The sequence below is a fragment of the Lupinus angustifolius genome, chromosome LG05, assembly GCF_001865875.1.
Source record: "Lupinus angustifolius cultivar Tanjil chromosome LG05, LupAngTanjil_v1.0, whole genome shotgun sequence".
In the NCBI taxonomy this organism is placed as follows: Eukaryota; Viridiplantae; Streptophyta; class Magnoliopsida; order Fabales; family Fabaceae; genus Lupinus; species Lupinus angustifolius.
In genome coordinates, this window is record NC_032013.1 from 2,573,074 (window position 1) to 2,595,346 (window position 22,273).

At 31.2% G+C, this 22,273-nt stretch overlaps 2 protein-coding genes and 1 long non-coding RNA gene across 4 annotated transcripts; all 3 read left to right on the forward strand.

Annotated features, from left to right (window-relative positions):
- LOC109347453 (probable ADP-ribosylation factor GTPase-activating protein AGD14) lies at positions 90–9,628 on the forward strand. Of its 2 annotated transcripts, XM_019587317.1 has the most exons (14): positions 90–423; positions 929–990; positions 2,014–2,101; positions 2,192–2,253; positions 2,355–2,451; positions 2,862–3,311; positions 6,077–6,239; positions 6,366–7,081; positions 7,199–7,324; positions 7,419–7,533; positions 7,613–7,701; positions 8,169–8,298; positions 8,491–8,536; positions 9,098–9,628. In XM_019587317.1, the coding sequence occupies exons 1-14, from the start codon at positions 328–330 to the stop codon at positions 9,150–9,152; spliced, it is 2,295 nt and encodes a 764-aa protein (XP_019442862.1). In that variant the 5' UTR covers positions 90–327; the 3' UTR covers positions 9,153–9,628. The 2 variants fall into 2 exon arrangements, with proteins under 2 accessions (XP_019442862.1, XP_019442861.1); XM_019587316.1 differs by having other exon boundaries at positions 6,077–7,081; positions 7,419–7,532; positions 7,615–7,701.
- Positions 17,217–17,572, forward strand: LOC109346936. Its single transcript, XM_019586676.1, has one exon. The coding sequence runs from the start codon at positions 17,225–17,227 to the stop codon at positions 17,570–17,572; it is 348 nt and encodes a 115-aa protein (XP_019442221.1). The 5' UTR covers positions 17,217–17,224.
- LOC109347146 lies at positions 17,831–21,452 on the forward strand. Its single transcript, XR_002107564.1, has 3 exons — positions 17,831–17,842; positions 20,514–20,521; positions 21,354–21,452. It is a non-coding gene; the product is annotated as an uncharacterized LOC109347146 (long non-coding RNA).

Here is a 22,273-nt window from a genome sequence, read left to right on the forward strand (position 1 = left end):
TAACCCAATTGTATAAATTAAATGTTTTAAGGAGTAATAAATAATAAATTTTTATAACAAATTATATATATGATCAAGTTTAAGTTGTTTGAGCGGTTTGTCACAACTCATTTTCGTGTTGTTCATCTTCTATTTTCCCCCAATTCAAGAACCCCTCAAAGCCCTAGATCAATTTCTACCACCACCATTTTGTGATTTTCGGTGGTGGAATTTTTTGTTCACTGTCGCTGAAATTTGAATTTCTGGGAAATATTTTATTTTATTTTCCTCGGAATCTCTCTGATTTCGATTGCAGTTTCTAGGGTTTCTGATTTGGGGGTCTTTGAAATGGGAAGCAGAAAGGAAGAAGAGAAGAACGAGAAAATTATCAGGGGTCTCATGAAGCTTCCACCCAATCGAAGATGTATAAACTGTAATAGTATGGTAAATTCAAGTCCTTTGTGAATTTGGGTTTTAGTTCCATTACCTTTCTATTTTAGGTTTCTGTGTTATATAATTGATTAAATCGAAGTTCCAAAGCTGAAAATATGAAATCTTTTTACTCTGAAGTGGGATTATTTGCTGAGAATAGAGAGGGTTGGAATTGTTTCAGGAATTTGACATTGAAAGTTTTAATTTTTAAGTGTTACCTTCCTTTTTATGGATTCCCCAAAATGACAATAATTTAGGCTAAAGTAGCCTAATAACTATCATTTTTTGGTACCGTGCCTAATAATTAGCATTTTCCAAAGCTGTGATGTGCTTATATCTTTTAAAGGGTGGTTAAAAAAATGAAAAAAAATGATTCTGATTCTTTTCACTCATCAATCAGCATTCTATGCAGGTTGTATAGTTTTATGATGATGTTATTCTTTATAAGCACTTAGGAAGGTTTTGTCTCTGTTACAAGATGATTATCAGTTAATTGATAATGTCATTATTTGTACAGGGACAGCATTATGTTTGTACAACTTTTTGGACCTTTGTTTGTGTGACATGCAGTGGAATACAGTGAGTTCCTTTTCACTTTACTAACTCATGCTTTGTGTTCTTTCACGCTGATATTCATCCATTAAAGTCCGGTTAACCTGAATGTTTAAATTTGTGGAACTTCAGAAACACCTTATTTGTTAGTGAATGATTGCATACATTGGGTTCCATAGTCAGGTTCAGTGAATTATTATTGTATTATTGTTATATCTATGGTTTCAAGACAGTGATTGTACTGTACTTTTAAGTCATAACATGTTTGTAATTCCATGGCAATTTAAATGCTCCTGGTTGAGAATATTCGTTAACACTCATTTTTCTACAAATAATTTTACTTGATTTTCTTTTGGTGAGACCATGAGGCATTCTGTTTTATGTATTCTTTAAAAGTATCTTCTTTGAAATAGTTGATAAAGCACATATAGTCGCGAGAAATTTTTAATTGAAATTTGCGAATGAGAATTCTTTTAATTTTGTACTTGTGGACCATACTTGGTATTCCATTAGGTCATAGAAAAAGAGGTAGCATCCTAACATTAATGATTACTTTATTAATGGAAATATTTGATTTTTATGTTCAATAAATAGATTACATATTCACATAAATATATGATCTGAATACAATGTACAGTCAAAATTACCTGCCTTGCTTGTATTTTTTAGCATTATATTCTATCTTCTGCACTTAATTTTTGATGTTGTATGCTCACTGCACTATGGTGTCCTTGTCATCATGGTTTAATGGTACTCAATTATTGTTATTTATGGTTGGTATTTATTTATGCTGTCTTGTCCTTGTCATAATGTTATATTGCTTGCCTTATGACCTAGAGGTCATGGATTCAAATCCTTGGAAACAACCTCTTCACTTGTGAGGGTAAGGATGCATACATCTATCCTCCCCGGACCCCACTAGTGTGGGAGCTTCATGCAATGGACTTCCTTTTTATCTATCTATGGAATTTTATTGAAGATGAATTAGTAGTTATATTTGGTGATAGTCTATGATTCTTAAAGTCCCCTTTTTATTTTCATGTCATACAGTCGTGAGTTTACTCATCGTGTGAAGTCTGTGTCTATGGCAAAGTTCACTTCACAAGAAGTTGATGCTCTTCAAAATGGTGGTAACCAGGTATAAGGGTGGTTGTACTTCTTTTTGACATTTGGAGCCACAATTTTTCCTTGTTGAAATGGGGATTTATCTGTGGCTATACCTTTACAGCGTGCAAGGGAAATATATTTGAATAGTTGGGACTTCCAAAGGCAGCGGTTGCCAGATAACAGGTGCAATTATGTGGTTTTCTGTTGCAGCTATAAAATTAACATGTTTTCACCTATCTGAATATCCATAACTCATCATGTGACATTATCATGTGCTTTTGCAGTAATGTTGATAAAATAAGGGAGTTCATAAGAAATGTATATGTGGATAGAAGATATACTGGAGCAAAGTCTTCTGAAAAGCCTCCAAGAGATCCACAGGCAATATAGTCTTAGATATTGATTTGTTTCTCTGGATAACTATTTCTTTCTTAAGCTTAGTATAGTCTTGTATTTGGAGATCTACATTTTTTCCTGAAAACGAAGTATTGTGTTTCCAGCCATATTTTGAGGTTTATGATGTTTGTTAATGCTTCCTTTTTCTAAGATATAATTATTTAATATTTCATAGTTACTTAAAGATATAAATGAATAAGGTAGGCACACTACTTTTATTTTCAGTGTTATGCATATAATTGTTTAATGGAAACTTAACTTTTGAATGTAATGAAGTTAAATGACACCTTAGCAATCACTTTCAAATGAACTTGACATGCACCAGTATCTTGTCATTAAATTAATCTCACCCTCTAGTTAAATGCTAAACAAATTATATGTGCAATTGACTGTAGAGCCCTAGAATCCAAGAAGACGACACAAGGCGTGCTAGTTCTTATCATTCATATTCTCAAAGTCCTCCGTATGATAATCAATATGAGGATCGGCGGTATGGAAAACAAGCGTTTGCACTGACCAGGAAACCAGGTTCTGATAAAGTTCGCTATGAAGGGAAGATGTCTAGTATCATCTATAGCCCCGGTCGATTTAGTGAACATGCATTTGATGAAAGATTTGCGAATGAGGGATCTGCTCGGAGAATTTCTGACTTTTCTGTTTCTAGTGCTGGCGACCAATTCAAATCTGCTGTTCAGTCTCCTATGTTTCATAAGGACATTGGGTTTAGCAGTCCATCTTATCAGCATTCTGGTTCCAATTCAAGTGAGGATGCATGGTCTCAAGCAAGGAGTACTGTCCTGGAAACTAATGCCAAGAGAGGTGCAGATGAAATTCATTGTCCACAGGTTTTTTTCTTGCTCTTGCTCCTATGTATATAACCATCTTTATGCTTCATTAATTTTCTTATCTTTTCAAAAGCTACATTAATATTATGGGCGTGTGATTAGATAGGTAACCCCTTAGTTAGCTAGTTGTTAGTCAGTTAGATACCTGTTAGTAAGGAAGTTAGTTATTTTGTTGGGGATTGAGATAATTAGAGAAATAAGCCATGTTGCCTATTAATAGGAAGAGGGGTTAAATGGAGAGATCTAATCATTTGGTAGAGATTTTTGTAATTATCTGGTGTTGTACTTGTTACAGATCACTTTTCATAGCAATAAACACATATTTTCCATTCATTCTGGTCCATTCTTACACAGTGCTTCTAATGTTTTTTATTCACATTTTCTCTCTTCTTTTTTGATACAATGTGATCCAAAATGAGATGTTAGGTTTCTGACAGTTATATTCCTTGTAATGGTCCATATTGGTTTGGAGAATTGGTATATAGATTTTCTCCACAGAAAAACGATATTTCCTGTAGGAATCAACTAAATATATTGTGTACATGGTGTTTGTGGTTTATAATGATTATTTTTAATTTTTTATCAAATAACAATATGCAAAGAATTACCAGAGTAATGTTGAGGGTTGGGAACATCAGAAAGATAAAAGGGTCTAGGGCTCTAGGCTTTAAGATGTTACTGGTCATTGTCAAACATATTTCTTTTTTTTTGGTTTCAGTCCCTTTTATTTTTTGTTTCAGTTGGAATCCAAATCCTTTCGAAAAAGGTGAGCTTTTTGTCCCTGGCTTTATCACAGATCTGTTAAGTAATAACATTGCCAATAGACCATGAAATCATACTTGCCACATTGTTATATAGACACCGTGTGGTGTTAAATGTTCGCCTCCTCTCAACCATCTATGCAACCACACCTTCCATCATCTTCTTTCTCTTCTTGCTCTCTCTTTACTCTATCACCTCCACGCAACCCCACCATCCCTCCAACTCCTGCAACCAGCATCATTGTTTTCCTCTCACCCACCTCCACAACTCCATCCCACACACTAAAAGTCTGAAACCTTTATTGTCCTCCCTTTTCCCTCTCCTCCTGGAAGTGCCAATCTTAACCTTTGCACAATTAGTAGCCTCACCATCTTCATAAGGGCCAAACACACACAACCCAAATAAAGCACATACTAACACCACCGCCGGCAGCAACCCATTACCTACCAAGTACCAGCATCATCAAACTCCTCCCAACTCACTCCATAATAGCCTTATTGCTATCAGCCAAACAAATCAACCCTCAAGGTCTTAGATCCACAGTTTGTGAAGGATGGTCACACTCTGGCACACAACCCAAATAAAGCACATACTAACACCACCGCCGGCAGCAACCCATTACCTACCAAGTACCAGCATCATCAAACTCCTCCCAACTCACTCCATAATAGCCTTATTGCTATCAGCCAAACAAATCAACCCTCAAGGTCTTAGATCCACAGTTTGTGAAGGATGGTCACACTCTGGCTGTCAGCTATCAGACTCGTGGTTGGCGAAACTTTGGGTTTCTGTTGTTGGTGATGGAGCTCTACTGCATGTCGTAGTAGTGGCTAAGACAGTGGTTCTCGAATGGGTGTGGTAGTGCTAGTTTTCAAAGTGAAGATAGGCACTTGAATTTGTACCTGTGGAATTTGTGGTTGAAGCTTAGTCATAATTGGGTTTTATGTTTGGCGAGGAAGGAAAAAGAATAAAGACAAAGGAAAAAAGATGTTTATGTTCCGAGTTCTACCATCTTCAACTCAGCTTCAAGTTTGAACTTTTTTACCATCTTAAGTAAACAAAGATTTTATTTTATATAAAGGGATTTCTAGGCATGATGTGAGTATGAGAGTTCTTCGGGGATTTTCTTGGTAAACGGTCATAATTGAAAGTTTTCATTGCAGAGGAGGATGGAGATGCAAATGGCCATTGGGATGGGTTTAGTGATTGATTTTTTGGGTGATGATCCCTTATCCTCATCTCCTAACTTTTCTCTCCTCTTCTAATAATGTTTATTTAATTGGAATGAAAAAGAGAGCTATGGGAGGAAGAGTACGAGGAAGAAGATGGGAGGGTGGGGACGTGGCATGGCATTTGGGGTAAGTAAAAATGTGGTAAGTGTGATTTGGTTGTCCATGTGCTTCATCATCACTCAACAAATGCATATTAACAGCAAGGACTGAGATAAGCCAATTTTAGAAAGAAAAAAAAGACCTAACCTAAGACTGAAGCCAATAGTTGGTACCATTATACGGACTAAAAACGTAACTGAGCCAAAAGATTATCACTGGAATGTTACATTTTCCAAAGATATTGAAATCAACTTATAAGGGCAACAATAGTGGGAGTAGCATCTGTCCTCAAGAAAAAGCAGGTTGTACTTTGTAAAGATAGAAAATTGAGTGTGTTTGTCATTAACAGTGGGTTTCTTGTTTGATGTTTACTAGATCTCACTGTCTATTAATGTCAACCCTCTTAGGTGAATGAGGGTCTGTTAAAAAATTGAGAAGTGGTCTTCTTTTTAACTAGCTTGTGCAATGTCCAAAATTCAAAATTTCTCTTTCTAAAATGACTAGGAATTAACTATGTTTTGTAATTCATTAATACTATTAAATTTTCATGGTAAGTATGTATTCATTTTGGATGATTGTGTTTGTGACATTAAATTCCAAGTGGTCGTTGCCTTTTTTTGAAGCAAATTTACTCTAACTCTTTAATGACATTAATTTGTGCTATTTCTTCAGAGAACTACATCATTACAATCAACAGACACCAACTTTTCATCCTTAAGATCTCACAATTCTGGTGGTGTAGTTGATTTTTTCTCTGAACCTGTCCAAGCCTCAGGATACCTTCAGAATAAAGTAGCTGGTGCTCCTCATCCATCTATTCCTATAAGATCTGTTAGTGCGGATCTTTCCAAGTCGCCACTGGCATCTGAACTGTTTCCTTCATCAACTTCATCTGTTAATCTTTTCCCGTTATCAACAACACCATCTGTGGATCTGTTTGAATCATCTGTTTTGTCTGCAGCTCCATCTTTCAATGAGAATCAACCTACACGAACATCCCAACCCCTATCTGTTGACTTTTTTGCAGAACTTGGTCAGCAACCATCTACTGAAATCTCAGATGCAACATCTCATGTTTCATTGGTGGATCTGTTTCAATCCTCTGTTTTGACGGAAGCTCCATCTTTTAATCAGAATCAACCTAGACAAACATTCCAACCCTCATCTATTGACTTCTTTGCAGCTAATTCTCAGCAGCCGTCTGCTACAAACTCAATAGCTCCACCTCAAGCTCCATCTCAGGCTCCATCAGTGAATCTGTATCAATCATCTGTTTTGTCTGCAGCTCCACTTTTTAAGGAGAAACAACCTACCCAAACATCTCAAACGCAACCTATTGACTTCTTTTCAGATCTTGCTCTGCAGCCTTTTACAGCAACCTCAGATGAGAAGTCAGTGAATTTTTCTGTCCCTAAAAATGAAGGATGGGCTGCGTTTGATATGCCTCAGAGCATATCATCTACTGCACAAGTGGGAATTCCTGTTGCAGCACTGTCTAGTGCGGGGTCTTTGCAAGAAAGATTTGATCCATTTTCAAACTTCAATGCGAACATGCAATTGCCATCTGTTGAGATTTCTAGTGTTAGTGCTCCACCTTCTTCAGTTACATCTAACTTATGGCATGATGGTTTGTGGAGTGGAGAAGGACAGGCTCCTAATATTGCAACAAACACTCAAGTAAGTTCATTTTTTATACTCCATATGAAAAAGAAACAATGTCTTCCCCGTCAAAATTGAATACATCATGTAATAAGTTGCAACTTAAATAAGGTTTTGTTTGTTGTGACTGAACAGCCATGGAATGCATTTGAAAGTTCTGGTACCCATCTTCCTGTGGATGCCTTTAGCAAAGGATTACAACTGCACACATTTCCTTCAGCTGATAATCAATTTTTGGGTTCAAGAGCTTCTGAGTTTGGTGTACGTATGCTATATTATCCTGAGATTATGTATGATCTTGAAAGAAACTTACTAGTTTCTTTTGGTTTCTTGTTTTTTAAAATAAATCAACCAGGGATCCAATAAAGGTGGCATGCAAGTGATTGCCTCTGTTGGTGGATTTGATAATCATGACATCCCATCACATACCAGTGCTTCACCAAACCTGCCACCCACTCCTCCTCAAATGGTTTGTGCCTTAGGTTGATCGAATAGTTTGATTGGTACTTATGTTTTCCGTTTTATTCAGTTATTAATTTTGCTTCTTTCAGGGAGATATGCAATCTAGTGGAATCAGTTCTAAGTCAACAAATCCATTTGATTATCCCTATGATTTTGATGTAGAGCACAGCAATATGGTATGTGACCAACTGCGAATTGAAATTCATCTGTTAGTCAGGATTACTAGTTTGTTATAGTTTTTCAATGTGCCTATTAAACCCTCATTATACTAGTTCCTGATGATACTTGTCCTCATAATGGTTATCAATCCTCTGGTCACACACTCTTGAAAGTTCCTAGTGAGTGATTGTTAGCATTTCTAATCTGCATGTAACATAGAGTCTTTCTAGTCAGTTAATTTTAATGTTCTGGTCGACCATTTAAATATTTTTGAGAGCCCATCCCACGGCTCCAAAACCAAAAATCTAAAGGATTGGATTTCAGTTAATTCATGTAGCTTGGAAAGAATTTCAGTACCATGGTAATGGTGCTTCTGAAAAGATACAAACTTGACAATCTGAATCATGAATATATAGGAGAAAGTGAGATGGTAATTTGTTCTTTAGTTTCCAAATCTCTAACATGCCTTATGTTTCAATTGCAGTTCTTTGATATGAGCTCTTTGCAAGCTGCTCTGCCGGATGCCCTATTGCCTGCCACCTTCAGTGGTGGTATAGCTGAACCATGGCACCCTCAAAGTATGGTGATATCATATATCTCCTCGGCTGGGCAAGGTAAATCGTCTAAGTATCTTAACTGAAGCTTCAAACAGCATAGATTTTAAACATTTTAATCTATACCACCTTTATTTATGCTGCTTGTTCAATTATCTCATTTGAGCTCATGCTAGTTTATGAAATTTAAATAATCACCCCATTACAATTTTGTTACAGTAATCCTACTCTTTTTATGATTCAATAATGTAGGTGGTTTGTCCTTCATCGCTGCACAACCACTAAGTTCTCAAATTCAGTAAGTTTCGTAGATGGTTGTTTGTCTGTTTTATTTTTCGATACGGTGGTCTGATTAATTGTAATCAATTGACTGGTGTTTTTCTTGTGTCTCATTCTTTCTACTGAGATTTAAAGTTTTTGGGACTTTAATCGTAGCAGTGACCATTAGATGGTGATTTTTTTTTACATTTCTAATTATAATTCGCGTACAAAAACTAATGCATGAAAATGTAACAGTTATACTCTGAGATACTCACAATGGAGAGAAGCAATTAAATAATATTGGAGGAAAAGAACTTCACTCAAGTAGTCAAGTTTAATGTAGTGTTTGGAATGGTCTACCCTCTATAGATATCATTGGCTAATCCTGAATAGAAAATAAAGTTGCCTGATTGGTGTTACTGGATGACCTAGGATTATTCATATCTTAAGTTTCTGCTTTAATATCTAATTTACATCTATAATATATGGTTTGATTCAGCAATTTCTTATTATTTTTTGGCGAATGGTCTATTCTTTGTACCTCTTTTTTGGGGCATTTTCAATTGTTCATTGACTTACTTGAGTTGCATATTTACAGGAATGTTCAGACACAGGAACCAGTTGCTTCTTTTATGGGAAATCCTTTTGCATAGGATTATCCTGTAGAATGCAGTGTCACTTTCACAGAGAAATTCATGCCTAGCCAATCTAGTTACTCATGAAAGTAATTTAACGAGTAAATTACATCGATACCCCTAATGTTTAGCTTAACTACACTTATCATTCCTTTTGTTTAAAACATTACACTCACCTCCCTCAGGGGAGGTCGGTGTAATTATGCTCACCTCTCCTGTAGGGTACTCAATGTAATGTATGTATATAAATTAAGGTTTGATTTGGGTAAGTGTAAGAAAGGAAAGGATAATTTGTGTAGTTTCACTAAATCTTCAGGGGTGTTAGTGTAATTTACTGTGTTTTTATTTGTGGTTAGAGCAAAATTAAGTTGATCACTTGAGGAAGGACTTGTAATTCACTGTCCCTGCTATGTATAGGCTATGCATATGGAATATTGTAACTGATTGGCATTATTATAGTCATAATTCTTGATGTTTATTTAGTGTTTTGGCAAGTATTGGATGTCATCAATTTGGATTTAGATTGAGAATGTTGAAGGTTTTTCACTTTGTTGGTAATTCTATGAATGAATATCCACACTTTTGTCCCTAGAAGCTTCCAATTTTAATAATTTGTTCAGAAAAATAAAAATAAAAATTTCTTATCAAAATAGTATCGGAGTGTAACAAAAATTAATCATCAAAGCTGCTTTAGAAAATATTAATTTGATACATTTAGTGGCATTGTAATAGGAGTCAAAGATTATAAGTGTGACAATGTACTTAGTTTTGATGAAGAAGAAATATTATATGAAAGCTTAAAGATAAAGTTAACAAGGTAATATGTTAAGACTCAAGGTTATCATATATTTAAGAATTTTTTATGTTTTATAGAAGTCCTAAGTTGATTGCTTAAATTGAGTCTAGGTTAGATGAACCAAGGGTTGAAGTCTCACAAGAACTAAAATTGATTTAATGAAAATGAGACATTTCATTCATTCATACATGATTAGATAATGTCTATACATCGAAAAATGTATATATTTTTTGATATCATATATTGCATATACAATCATATAGGAGATTCATTTTTCACATCAAAGAACTAATTTTCAATTCTCTTAATCAATTACCATAATATGATAATCAATTATCTCGTTATGAAGTCTGATCATCAATTATGCAAAGTAATAATCGATTATTAAAGTTCCAATAGCTAAAGATTTTGGTCTTTTGGTATCACAATTTATTATCCAAAGTAATAATCGATTATGTCTATCAATTATCTTGTATTTAGCTTTATCGATAACCGATTACTAGTGTAGATAATCAATTAGATCAAACAGAAAATTGTTTTGTATTAAAACTGTTTTTCTTCTCATTGGTTCTTAATACGAGTTTTCAAAATTTCATATTTTTCTATGAACTATCTGTGTGAAATCTTCTATTGATAAAAGTTAGTGTTTCTTTAAGAATCAAGAGAAAAAAGATAGCAACATTTCATATTTTTAAGAAAGTGCTTATTTAGAAAAACCTTGCATAAATCATATTAGAATCTAGGAGTTCTAGTGTGATTTCTATCATTGGATTTAGGTCTGAGATCATAGTTATATTAGCACATTTAGGTGCATTGTTACTCAGATTCATTTTTTTCATTTTAGCCGAGTGAATTAAATGTTCTCAAGTGTCTTGAGAATTAAGTGTAAAATCTTAGCTGCAGTTAGGTTGAGATATTCACTTATACAAGGATCTTGGAAGTGAGTTAGGATTGGCCGGGGCCGAACCATAGGTGGTGAGGATTATCCATAGAGGGTTGAGGGTCAAATCTTGTATTGATTGAAAGTGTGATTTTAAAAAATACATTGATTTCTATAGTGAAAACAACTCTCCCAAGATCAAACGGGAAGACCTAAATGTAGTTTACAAGTGGACCCGCAAACAAACCACAATAAAATCTCTTGGCGTACTTTTCTCTATTCTTAATCTCTTTACTTTCAGATTTTACGCATGTTAGTTTTGATTCTTTATATTGCTTAAATTGAATCTTAATTTTTATATTCTATTTAATAGGCTGTTGTTAAGCAATTGAATCAGAACTATTTTCGTGAAACTTGATCAACAAGAAACCTAAATTTTCCAAGATTTCGAGTTACTGAATAATTGATTAGTTTCTATGAATAATCGATTAGATGAAGTAAATAATCGATTTTCCTTGTCTGTATTTTGATATTTGCAATTAACCTAAAAAAAAATACTATACTGAACTGTTACACCTATTTACCTCCTCTCATACTCTAATTTTACTACAACACTTACGACATGATACACTCAGAGAAGTATTTTAGCTTAGTTTAGCATTATCATTCTAAGCATAGGTCAAAGTAGAGTTGGATTCTTCTATTCAGACATAAACTGTTTGGTTAATAAAAAGTACTTAGAAGGTTTTCTACAAAAAATTTTAATATTTAATCCATATCAGTTAAAATTCAACAATTTTTTTCTGCAACCTATACCATTTTTTATATTTTATAATTACTTGATCAAAGACAAAACCAACATTGATATTCATAAAAAAAGAGTAAGAAACTACTTTAGATTCAACCCATTGATAATCATAAGAAAAATGTTTGATTATTGAAAATTCGCTTCATTTTTTTGGCTATCTTGCTTAGTTGTTTGTTTAAAATTTGAGATTGAAAACTGTATCATGAAAAAGTAAAATCTTAAGCCTTAATATCAAAATGATGAGGTAACTCATTTGTTCTAATTCAACATTAAAGGCAGTGCATCACCATGGCCCTACCAATGTTCCTCTTAGAGCATGAACAAGTCACAAAATTCTAATGGCACACAAAATTTTCATCATATACATTCTTGTTCCTCCAAATCTACATATAATAGAGAATTAAGGTGCTAGTTAGCCAAAATAAATTTGCTTTAATTACTAATAAAATGCCTAAGACCTACCATGTAAAGCAAATCTCACTTTAGTAACTTAGAATTGATGTTGATTTTTTCCTATTCAATGAGCCAAGTATGTACCTTAGATGGTGAATTTGTTCTAGCTATGTTTCTACTTGAAAATTATTTAGTGCAATTTGAAAGTTTACCAATTAAAAATAAATGTTTTGTAATGGACTTGTTTTTAGGTTCAACATCAACGGAAAAAGGAGAATGGAAGTACCTTGAGAACTTTAAAAAAGCTAGAATTTTAACCATGTTGCTATGACTTACAAGTCAAGGGACAATTTCATGTAAATATTTTTCTATTCGAGTGGAAGAAAGAAATTATCTAATACTTAATTTTGCTAGCAGTTTTGAAATTTGTTTGAGTCTCACATTAAAAGAATTCATGTTATCCCCCTTTCTTCTTCCTATATATAAAGTTAATATGGAAATTCTCTAATCTTTCAAAATCCAATAATACTTATTTTTAAGTATGTTTTGAGTCTAAATTGTTTTAGTAAACAATATTCTTCTAGTCTTTTCTAGAGTCTAATGTTTGAGTTCCAATTCACAAAGCTACATATAGCTACATGAATAAGGAACAAAAATTCAATGGTGATTGAAGTGCACTGAAGAGATTGTTGTTGGTATAATGTAGCTGTGATTTTAGGTAGAAATGAAAAACTTGGTAGTATGAGTTGTTGTTTTCTTCAACTCATGGGTTTTGTGTTAGAATGGAAGAAGGGAGCATGAGAATAGGGACAACATATGTACTCCATATTCAATGCATATTAAAATATACCTCACCATACATATGCTTTAGTTAGGTTTAGGTTTTTTTCTCAAAGCTTTTTAATAAGCTTTTTAATAAGGTGTAAAAGTTCGATTCGGTTCAATTTTTGGTACATCTCAATGACCAAACCGAACACAAACACACAGTTCGGTTTTGTTCAATTAACCATAAATTCAATTTTTCCTATTTATTTATTTATAAAAAATCTTGAGTTCAAAATGTATTCCAAGAATATTGTTTATTCATAAAAGGAAAAATACAATATATAACAATTATGTAATTTATGGAGTAATTTTTTAATTATCACATATATAATAATACAATCCACAATTAGTAACATATATATCTATTAGTAATATATATATCTATTAGTCACATATATAACAATATAATTCATGATTAGTAATATATATCAATTAGTAAAATATATAATAGTTACATATGTAACCTTATATTAATTCACAATTAGTAACACATATAACAATACAATATGATAGATAATATATGATATATGTTAGTTTTAAATTCAATATCATAAAAGTTGGAAGATATGTTCTAAATCATCAAGACACCAAGAAAAAATTAGTAAGTAATACATATATAATACTAACATAATAACAATTTAGTAACATATATAATACTGTAATTTATACAAAATTGATAATTTAAACTATAAAATTGGTTGAAGAATTTAAAAACAATAAAACATCATTCATTTGTAGCTATTTCTTTAATATGCGATTCGGTTTGGTTTCAACGGTTCCTAAATTTTTAAAACCATAAACCGAATCGAACATAAATGGTTCCTTAAAAATATAACCAAACCGAAACATGAACACAGTTCACGACTTGGTTCGGTTCGTTTCATCAGTTTCATAGTTTAAACCAGAACTACTTATATATATACTCATAACCTGTGAAAATGTATGATAAGTGCGTAATACATGACCTATATTTAATGGGAGTTTAAATATTTTTTAATTATACAACTAAATTTATTTTCTGATGACCAATGTGCTATTGTCTTTATTTTTTAGAAAATTTATTACATTATCAGTTATTACTACCTCTTGTTCAATTCTTTTAGTATTTTGTTGGTTGTAATAATCTTTGTTTTATATTACTATATAGTTGGTGTAATTAAAATAAAGGTTTGATCTAGATTAAAAAAAATATGAGAACATTTAAAGTTCATTAAAAAATAATCTTAAGAATATATTAGACTCAAGCTTCCTATAAGTAACAAAAATCAAACTAAAAAGGAAGTATATATATATATATATATATATTATGTTCTCACGATTTATATGAGATTTTTTTTTACTCAAAATTTATTATAAAAATAATATTTAATTAAATTCTTTTAATATATAATGACTACTCATTTTACTCATTTTTATTTTGGTATCGCAATTTCTTTCCAGCTTTCAATTTTCTTCCAACTTTGACATAAAATTTTCATATATTTAAATTAGAGGCTCAAATATTTTCCAAATATTGAACCTACAAAATATAAGGACTAGCACTCTCATGAGATGAGGACAATGGTTTGAAAGAAAAGATCATAATCATGAGTGTTTTCCAAATAACTAAAGTCTTAACGTTTTCCTTGTATCTCACACAAGTGAGATCTTAACAAAGAGGTCTTTTAGTAGATTAATGTATTGTTAGAAATTTTTTGGACATTATTTAATACATTCTAATAATATATTAATGTATCATTTGAATAAAAATAAACTTTTTAAGTAATGGGTTATAATTTTAATGTTATTTGTCTAATTAATCTTACATGACTGAGTCGTATAAAATGATTTTTTAATTCTTTCTCCTTTTCGAATTAAGTAAATGTAGATACAATGTACTTTTTCCATACGATAACTAAATGTCTATAAAATAGTACAAAATACACACAAAAATAAATTTTGTTATTGAACTGGTTCTGTTCTATTACGAGATTTTAATTCCTTAAAAATAGATTGATATCGTTTAGTCTTTTCACTTTTCAACTTTTTGTATTAAATTCCCGATAGTTACTTATGTGGCAAACAAATTGTAAGTTGAAATTCAATTAACTTGTTGGCACAGGTCGTTAATTATTGAAATGATAAAACTAATATAGTTACAAGAATAATTGGCCAATAAAAGTAATAATTTATGAACTATTATTTTTTTATCGGCAATAAAAAACTATGAACTATATATAATGGGTAACTTTGAACAGAACATAAATATTAATGTCAACTAGTGGTATTTTATGTACTTACCATGTTCTCTGATTTATGCAACAAAAGATTAACAAATAGAATTTTTTTTAGTACTATTAGATATATTTCATCGCCCTTTTAAGTAAGAACTAATTTTCTTTTGAGTAATTGACTGTGACTCCTAATAAATGTCACTCTTAGAAATCGAATTCTTGACTTTTTGGTCAAAATAAAATAATGATGCATGAGTTTAAAATTTAAAGTTTATAAAATGGAAACACATCATGTAAGATGAAAAACAAATCTCCAATCAAGTAAAAAAGCTACATCATACAAATCTTCAATATTGCAACTGCTGTTTTGTAAAATTCTTTTTCTCTGTTGCAACTGTTGTACTTTTGCTATAGCAATTCTCTTGCTACAGCTATATTTGAATGAATTTTACTTATAAAAAAAAAGGTAAAAAAGCTACATGTTATATGCTAATATTCATATCTGGATTAGTCCTATGGTAAGCATATTAAATCTCAAATATTCGTAAATGTTAAAGGTGAAAAGTTCATATCATAGTAAAAAATTCCATAGAGAAGAGGGATAAAGAATTTGCTTTACCCGTTGAAATGCTGGAACTATTACTGTCACCATTTTATTTATAAAAAATAATAATTAAAAGCAAACCTAAATGAAAGGGTAAAAAGACATAGGTTATATTCAACAATATTTATTAATTACTTTTAAATAAAAAAATGTACCAAATTTTCTGAATATTAATTACTTATTATTTTTATTTTAAATTTGAAAAGATTAATCTTAAATTTTCTAGGTAAAAATTAAAACTTTTCACTTAAAAATAATAAAGACATCTTAGTTCTAATATGAATGGTAAAACCTAAAAACAATTGTGATATTATACAGATATATATTATTATTATTAAAATTTATTATTATAACATCTTTTATAAATATCGTAGAAAATAAAGATCATAGAGCCAACTTCCATACAATAGTTTTCTTGTTTTATGACTTGATGGTGAAAAAATGATTTTTGTTTGTGAGAATAAGATTGTATATATATCTTTTTTAACACTTAAGATCATGTGTATTTATCATTCTCAAATTTTATTAGGTAAGAGTCTCATATACTGAGCTATATTTTTTAATATTTTTAAAAAATATTACTATGATCTTTAAGTTTAAAGTTAAAATTCCTTTGATCTTAACCCACACACTTTTAGTAAAATGTAATTGAATGCATTAGCTACTTATACCTAAATGCTACTAGTTTAGAAAATAATCATTGACATGATTAACTCCTTCTTTGTTATTCACCCATATACTATTTCAGTTTCTCTTTTGAAAAGTAAAAGCTTTTTCATAAAGAGAAAAACTATTCTGAGTTTTCACCAAAGATCGAGAAACAAAGCAGATGAGAGAGAAAGAGCAAGAATAAAAAAACATCAAACATAGTTCAGAGACAACCCACACGAGTGGTTCTCAAATTCCATGCACACACTTGCAATTTTCTAGACACGGAATATAGAAAATGATTTATTGTCTCAAATCATGTTTTAAATTATGTTTTGGATCAATGATATTAAAATAAAAATATAAAAAGTAATAAACGTTTAATTTTTTTAAGTAACATAACATTTTTATTAGTTTGAGATATAGTTTGGGACACCGTTTATAACAACAAATCATTACAAGGACAATGCACCAAATTTTGTTTAGGTGTGAATAGAATCTCGTGGGGTATAGTTAAGGTAATTCGTTACCTTTTGTTATATTGTTTTTCTGTAACAACAACATTCTGTTGTAGTTTTAAAATTTTATGTTCTTTTAGACAGAACTAAATAAAGGAAAATATGATTTTGTTTATTAACTAAATTAAGTAAATGAGCATCTAAGAATTGATATTTTATTATTATTAAATAAAATTTGCTAAATTTTAATCTATACATACCTTACTTAATGATTTCATATTAAAGTTGACTCACTTTTACTTAGTGATTTTTCATATTTTGTAATCAAACTCACTTTAACTAAACGTCATGCAACAAATTTCCATCTTTATTTGTCACTATTCATTCTACTATAAAACATTGTTACTCTTATCTCTCTAACTCAAATCTATTCAAAGTTCAAACCTTTATTTTTTTTCTGTCTTAATGAGTTCATATCAGTTTAACAATGTTGGTTATGGTTCCTATGCAAACCTTAGTAGAGCCCCTGTTCGTTCTTCTTGTCTTTTGGTTCCCCAACAACCTCTTTTGACAAACCCTTTTGAGGTCATGGGTTTATCACAAGAGGTTGAACTTAGGGATCATGTTGAAGCTAGGAATGGTTCTGGTTTAGGGAAAACTAAGCTTTGTGCTAGAGGACATTGGAGGCCATCTGAGGATGCAAAACTTAAAGAGCTTGTTGCTCAATTTGGTCCTCAAAACTGGAACTCCATTGCACAACATTTTCATGCAAGATCAGGTAATCAACAACCTATTTTATATTTTTCGGTATAATCAATGGTATCCTTTCATCTAAAAATACTAAATATTTCCGGCGCTAACCTATTTTATATTTTTAAATTATTGTCCAAGATGTCTTTTGCTTATATTTAAAAAAATTACAACTACTTCACTTTTAATAAATAATTATAATTAATAAAAGTTTTGAACAATAGATTGGGATATATGTAGTATGTTCTTATGAATCATTAAATTATAGTAGCTTTTGTTTATCATACTTGTGGAAAATTATATATCACAATTGCAGTCATGACTTAGAAATTTGTAACAAATAAATATTTGACTAATTTTTCAATTTTGAATCAATCTTTTTTTAGAGTCTAACCATGAAGGTTTTTTCTTGTGTTGTATTTCAATTGCAGGCAAAAGTTGCAGATTGAGGTGGTTTAATCAGCTAGATCCAAGAATAAACAGAAGGGTTTTCACTGAAGATGAAGAAGCAAGGCTTATATCTGCTCATAGTTTATATGGTAACAAATGGGCTTTGATTTCTAAGCTGTTCCCCAGAAGAACAGACAATGCAGTCAAGAACCATTGGCATGTAATGCAAGCTAGGAGACTAAGAGAGGAGTCAAATCATTATAGGAGACACAACCCTAACATTAGGAGGGGTTGGTCTTTGGGTTTATCAAACAATGTAGCTAATGGATTAACAAACTCTAGTATCATCAATAAATCTTCATCAACATGCACTAACATCTCCTTCACTCCCTCTTCATCGAGACCAATGTTTAGGCCCTCTTATAATAGTTATAATTATAATAACCTGGTTCCAGCTCAGAATCATGCCCATGGATCCCTAACAGGTATGCTTTTTATTCCCTTAAGTATCTACCAGTTTTTTAAAGATAAAATAATATATGCATCGATAATTTAATAGTTTTATACACTGTTAATCCATTGTCCACTATTCAATTTTAATCATCATTATCTCTTCAAAAAATGAAATAATACAAATGAATGATGAATGATACAGTGATTATATATAAATTTTTACATTAACAGTTGCATAAATATTACACTTTTTTTTAAATGTGATTTAGATAATTTATTCTAATGGGTATACCATTGATGTTAATTTTTATTGTGTCTAAATCTTAATATTTTTATATTTATGGGCTTGCAGGATTATCTAGAGAAAGGAGGGTGCAAACTAAGCATATGGGTTATGGAAAGTATTTTGGTTCTTGGAACGGTCCATGTCAAATTGGATCCATGGGAAAATTCAAGGCTACGCTGGAACAAAGAAATTATTCAGATACAAACTCAGATATCTCAGTATCTGAGTCATTTGGCATAAAAAGGATCACCAATCTTTCAGTTTCTGGTAATGAAAACATGGATGATAAGGTTCAAATGCCATTCATTGACTTTCTTGGAGTAGGAGGTGCATAGAAACAAAAGAGGCTTAGTGTGAAAACAAAGAAGAGTTGTTAGAAATTAGTGGTTCTATGTGCACTTGTTATTTATTTACTGCTAGTTCCATAATAGGGTAAAGGTTAATGAAGTAAAAGAAAAGTTAACAAAATATGAACATAGAGATATAGATGTCAAGTCTAGATTTTGGACTGATTAGCCAACAACTATAGTAGACAGTAGCAAAGGTTTTGTTATTCTGTTGTACTTTGGCATTTTGCAGTTCAAGATAAAGCATAAGTTGTTTGAGTTGGGTTTACTCTTTAGGTGAATCAATTACATGAGTTATTCTTTTGTGTTATCTTTGCTCTTTGATCAATCAAAAAATTGTTGATAAAGGTCGACACTAGTACAATATGATAATTATATCAGACATAGAATTAAGCTAATTAATACCGGTCAAAATAAAAAAAAATGATAGTCAAACTATATCATATAATACTGATCAAAACTAGTTTATTCATCAAAATTTTCATAATTTTCAAAATATCATATTAATAATTCAAATATTAAATATGATTGTTATTTGTAACATGGTTAATCATTCAACTAATTCAATAATTTAATTATATATTATTAATAACAATATTTAATCTAAAAAATTATTATATTTATTATAATATAAATATACGAATCACAATATTACTAATTAGTATTGAATAATATGATAATATGTACCATAACAAACATAACAATAAGACCAGTTTGGTTTAAGTATTAGATATGAGACTTTGTTTCACTTATATAATGTTTTTATATGTTGGATTCTCTAAGTTTAATTGCAAAGAATAAAAATAAAATAAAATAAAATAGAATAGAATAGAATAGGAAGATAGTCTACAATCGGTCCATAAAATTAAAATAAAAAGACTGCTTATAGTCAAACATGGATGAGAGATGGTAAAACCGTTGTGATATTATTCACTTAATATTTTCAGTAAAACAACTTCTTTACACATTTTACAAAACGAAACAAAAAAATGATGAGAGGGGAGAATAGAGGAAAAAAGAAAATAACACATACAAATATAAGAGAAATTTTTATTCCAATTTAATGTAATGTATTATATTATAAGACTTTTTACACTGTCAATACATTATTCACTGCTTATATATATTACTTACAATATTATTAAACTCGATTTGGTCAATGAATCAATTAGAGTACTAGGTCAATGAGTCATTATATCAATGGTTGAACTAATGAACTCAGTTTAAATTAAGAAAATTAAAAGATACATAATACTGGTTAATATTTTTTGATGACTCTCTAAAGTTGCCTTAAGTGTTATTGCAAGTTATTCAAACCTTCTGAGCATTAGTACTAAAATATACAAAGGGTTATTGGATTGCCAGAGCTTATAACTTCAAAATCTTATAAAAGTAATTCATTGTCATAGTTAAACGTTTTCTTCACCCAAAGTATTGAATTACTTTCTTTCACAAGGGTGTGATAAATAAAGAGGATAGAGTCACTTGGAAATGGTGTTTTCCAAAGAGTGATATAAGTATTAGAGAGTGAGTAAGGTACAAGGAAATCTCGGGGTGAGAAATTATAATTATTACGCTTAATATCTAGTGAAGAAATCTCTTATGCTGCAAGAATACTGGACGTAGCCTTCGGTAGATAAGAAGATGAACCAGTATAAAATTTCTTTGTACTCTCTTCTCCTTTACCTCCTTACATTTACTTGATTATTTTTCTGCATTACTTTTCCGCTGCTATTAACTCTTTTTGAAATTTGCAGAAAAATCTATTATAGTTTTAAACAACTAATTCACCCCTTTTTAGGTGTCATCTTAGTCTCTGTGGTTGGAAGCCTAATGTATGCCATTTTGTTCATCATTTGGTAATGAAGATCATGTGTTGGTAGGATGCACAACCACTGACATGGCTGAAGATGTAGATTCTAGAAAATCCACACCAAATTATCTAATTACCTTTGTAGATGGAGTTATAGCATGACAATCCAAGTTATAAATATGTGTTGGATTATAAAAACTAAAGATGAGTACATTGTAGCATCCAAAGTTGGAAAGGAAATAAAATATATGATAAATATCTTGCATGAATTGCTTTATGTTCAAGAAACATATGTTTTGCATTGTGACAACCAAAGTGCAATCCACCTAGCTAAGAATCCTACATTACATTCTTGATCAAAGCATATTGATTACCATTATCATTAGATACGAAATGCTTTAGAGGATGATGAGTTGCAACTAGAGAAAATTTATATAAATGACAATTAGCCCGACATGTTGACCAACACAATTTCATTCAAAAAGCTAATAGACTATTGTAGAGGTGTAGGACTAGTGATACCCCTCAATTAAATCAATGATGGTCATTCCAAAGTCTTAGAATTACTCATTGACTCTTGAAGACTATGAAATCCAATTTAGAAAGTTGGAATAATATTTTTAAGGTATCTTGAAAGTATGACAACAATTAATTTTGCACTATGTTTTTATGGTGAAGTCTTCCTCCCTTTCATTATATAAAAGGAACTTGTGAGGAAGAGATGAAAAAGCAAGTGAGTAGAGCAACATAGAGAGAAAGTGAGAGAGTTTATATCCACATTAGTATGAGACTTATATTCCTAGTGAGATAATAGGGAGATTTTGTATTCCATCCTTTTTGGGTGAGATTAAGTGTTATCATCTTAGTGAGAGAAAGTCAAATTTTGTAATCCTACTTTCTATAATCGAGACTTTTTCTAGACTACATCTCATAGTTGTTTCCTTCTAAATTTGAGGAGGTTTTTCCATGTTAAATTTTTTGGTGTCATTCTTTTACTTTTTTCTATTTTATTTATCCACTTGTTGTTTCTGCAAGTGCCATTTTGCATCACATAGAGGAGGGAAATTGGTTATGAATTTCCAAATAGTGGTTTTAGAGCTCCTAGGTTCATTTGGAGAGCTTAGCATGTGTAGTCCTTGATGAAAGGTGTTGTTATTGTCTCATTTGATGGAGATATGTTTAAGCTGATAGTTGATAACTATTCCTATTGGAAGCCCATGATGGAGGGTCATCTATATTGCAAGGATATGCATGAGATTGTTTCTTGCAAAAACAAGCCAACAAGTAAGGGTGACATAGATTGGGAGCTTTTGAATCGAAATGTTGTTGGAATGATTCATTAGTATACTAGTAGAAATTTATTTGAGCATTTGTCTACACACACAAATGCTTATGAGTTGTGGTTGAAAATTGAATCTATGATTCAACATACAACTCCTATAAAGAAAGCATCTCTTGTCAGAAGGCTGGTGAAA